Here is a 2,616-nt window from a genome sequence, read left to right as displayed (position 1 = left end):
GAGCTCTGCCTCCTCCTCCGTGAATGGGCAGGCAGGGTCCCGCCGGGGCTGCTGGGAGGGCGGGAGGTGGCCCTGGTGCCTGGGCTCTGCTGCTGCTGTCGGAAGGGAGTTCAGTTTGACGGGCGGGGTTTGAACACGTGGCCACAGGGGGATGGCCTGCATGTGTCTGTTTTATAAAGTTCACGTGGCTGAGCATCGACCTATGACCCAGGAGGTCACAGTTCGATTCCCGGTCAGGGCACAGGCGCGGGTTGCGGGCTCCATCCCCAGTGTGGGGCGTGCAGGAGGCAGCCGGTCCCTGATTCTCTCTCATCACTGATGTTTCTCTCTCCCTCTCCCTTCCTCTCTCTGAAATAAAACACAACAACAACAAAGATTTTAAAAAGCAGACTTAGCCCTCACGGGGTCTGAGCAGGTTCCTGGGCTCAGGGCAGCTCAGGGGTGCAGGGCAGGGACAGGTGGCTGGGCCTGGGTAGCTGTGGAGGCTCCTCAGTCGCCCCCCCTCCCCCTGGAGGAGGCCTGACCCCGGGCTGCCCCGCAGGGACTGCAGCCTGCCCGAGAACCCGCTGTTCATCGCCTGCGGCGGCCAGCGGACCGGCCCCCAGGGGTAAGTGTCCCAGCCTGGCTCCCAGCGACATGCTCACCGAGGGTGTGCGGCCAACAGACAGGTGCCAGGTGTGCCCTCCCAGCCGGTGGGCTCAGAGCGGAATCACGGGGCGGGCTGTGCACGAGTAAGGCCCTCAGTGAGGCACACGCCAGCCTGCTGCTCGGTCAACGTCACATGGGAGCGAGGGGTGTTAGTGATGCCACTACTGCTGTCCTCACCCTTAACCTTGACCCAGGCCTCACCTTTAACCTTGACCCAGGCTTCACCTTTAACCTTGACCCAGGCCTCACCCTTAACCTTGACTCAGGCCTCACCTTTAACCTTGACCCAGGCTTCACCTTTAACCTTGACCCAGGCCTCACCCTGAGGAGCAGTGACCAGTGAGGCCGGGTCTGGGACTCGGTGCCCAGGTTGCGCATTTCATTCACGGGCTGTGCAGTGAATAGTGCAGGTGGCACCTTCCTCCTCGTTGGGTGGGACCATGGGCCCCAGGTGCTCGTCAGGGTCCGTGTTCCTGGGGACACATCGTTGTGCATTTGGGGAACGAGGGCCTTAGACGAGAAGCGCGACACAGACGGTGGTGCCTTGTAAGGAACCGTGTAGCTTCAGGCAGGAGCTCGCTCAGCACAGGGACGAGAGGGGAGACTGTCAGGGACTCCATGGCCGGTGTGGCTCAGTGGATATGGATAGCATGTCGGCCTGTGGACAGAGGGTCCCGGGTTTGATTCGGGTCAAGGGCACGTACCTCGGTTGCAGGCTCCTCCTGGCCCGGGCCCTGGTCAGGCCACGTGCAGGAGGCAACCCATCGATGTGTTCCTCTCACATCGATGTTTCTGTCTTTCCCTCTCCCTACAAATCAATGGATAAATATCCTTGGGTGAGGATTAAAAAACAAAAACAAGGTGGGCTTTGAACCTGTGACTAAGGCGACGCCATCCTTCAGCCCGGCTGGTTCTGGTTCTGGTCTGTCCCGCTCTCCAGCAGCTCCCAAGTGCAGAAAAGCGACGCCCACAGAAACCTGACTGCCTCCCTCACCAAGGACGCCGGGAAGAACGTAAACTACACGGCGAGGGGCGCCGTCTTCAGCGTGGATTCCTGGACCTCGGTGAGGAGGGTCCGCTCTGCGTGGAGAGGGGGCCCCTGTGGCCCTGTCCTGCGGTGTCACGGGCTGGGTGATGGAGAGTCACTCGCGCATGCCAGGCCCCAGACCCTCGGCCGCCAGTCTGGTCTGTGCCAGAGCTGCAGGCGGGAGGGCCGCTGGCTCGGGGGGCAGGGACAGAGGCCCCGGGCGGCTGCTCTGGGCTGCCTGGGCCCTCGTTTGGCCTCGGTCTCCCTTGGGCGGGCTCAGTTGTGTCCCCGAACTCGGGAGGGTCTAGCGCTTGGTCCCTCCGGGCCTCTCCCGTCGCATCTGCGTCTGCAGGGCCCATGTCAGGGACAGTCGGCCTCCCACGCTGGGGGCTGCTTGTCCCCCGATTCGCACACAAGGCCTCCCCCATCGCCACGACTCTCGTTCCAGGACTCGATGTCCTTCATGTACCAGACCCTGGAGAGGAACCTGCGGACGCTCTTCACGGGCAGCTCCCAGCGGCCTCGGAAGCACATGTCCAGCCCCCTGGCGTCGTACTTCCTGTCCTGTCCCTACGCGAGGCTGGGCTGGTGGGTGCGCGTGTGTCTGGCTCCGTGTGTGTGCCTGTCCCTGTCGTTTGACCGATGGAGTGAGTGGCCCCTATTGTCCGTCCATTCGTCGTCATCAGCGTTACCTTGGTTACGTGGTTGTAACGCTAAGATGTCTCCTTCACGCCGGTCAGGACGCATGTACCAACCTCGCGGAGTTGCCCCACCTGCAGGGCTGGAGCGCATGGGGTTCTGTCGGGGTCCCTGTGCGCGGGGACAGGCGGTCACAGGTTTGGGGAGAGACGGCGTTAGATGGAGAAGCGCAGACAGTGGTGTGGTGACGGGAACAGTGTAGCTTTTATTTTTTAAAAAAATATATATTTTTTATTTGTTTC

General features: G+C 61.9%; 1 protein-coding gene across 1 annotated transcript in view; it reads left to right on the top strand.

Moving 5' to 3' along the window:
* Positions 1-2,616, top strand: part of GPLD1 (glycosylphosphatidylinositol specific phospholipase D1) — a 30,779-nt gene that overhangs the window by 21,175 nt on the left and 6,988 nt on the right. Inside the window, 3 exon segments of the mRNA XM_014537141.1 lie at positions 542-607; positions 1,592-1,712; positions 2,124-2,575. Of these exon segments, the coding sequence (XP_014392627.1) occupies positions 542-607; positions 1,592-1,712; positions 2,124-2,575 (639 nt within the window).

This window comes from Myotis brandtii, unplaced genomic scaffold (genome assembly GCF_000412655.1).
Source record: "Myotis brandtii unplaced genomic scaffold, ASM41265v1 scaffold1733, whole genome shotgun sequence".
Classification (NCBI taxonomy): domain Eukaryota; kingdom Metazoa; phylum Chordata; class Mammalia; order Chiroptera; family Vespertilionidae; genus Myotis; species Myotis brandtii.
The sequence above is the reverse complement of the archived record's forward strand: the minus strand, read 5'-3'. Positions and strand labels throughout refer to the sequence as shown.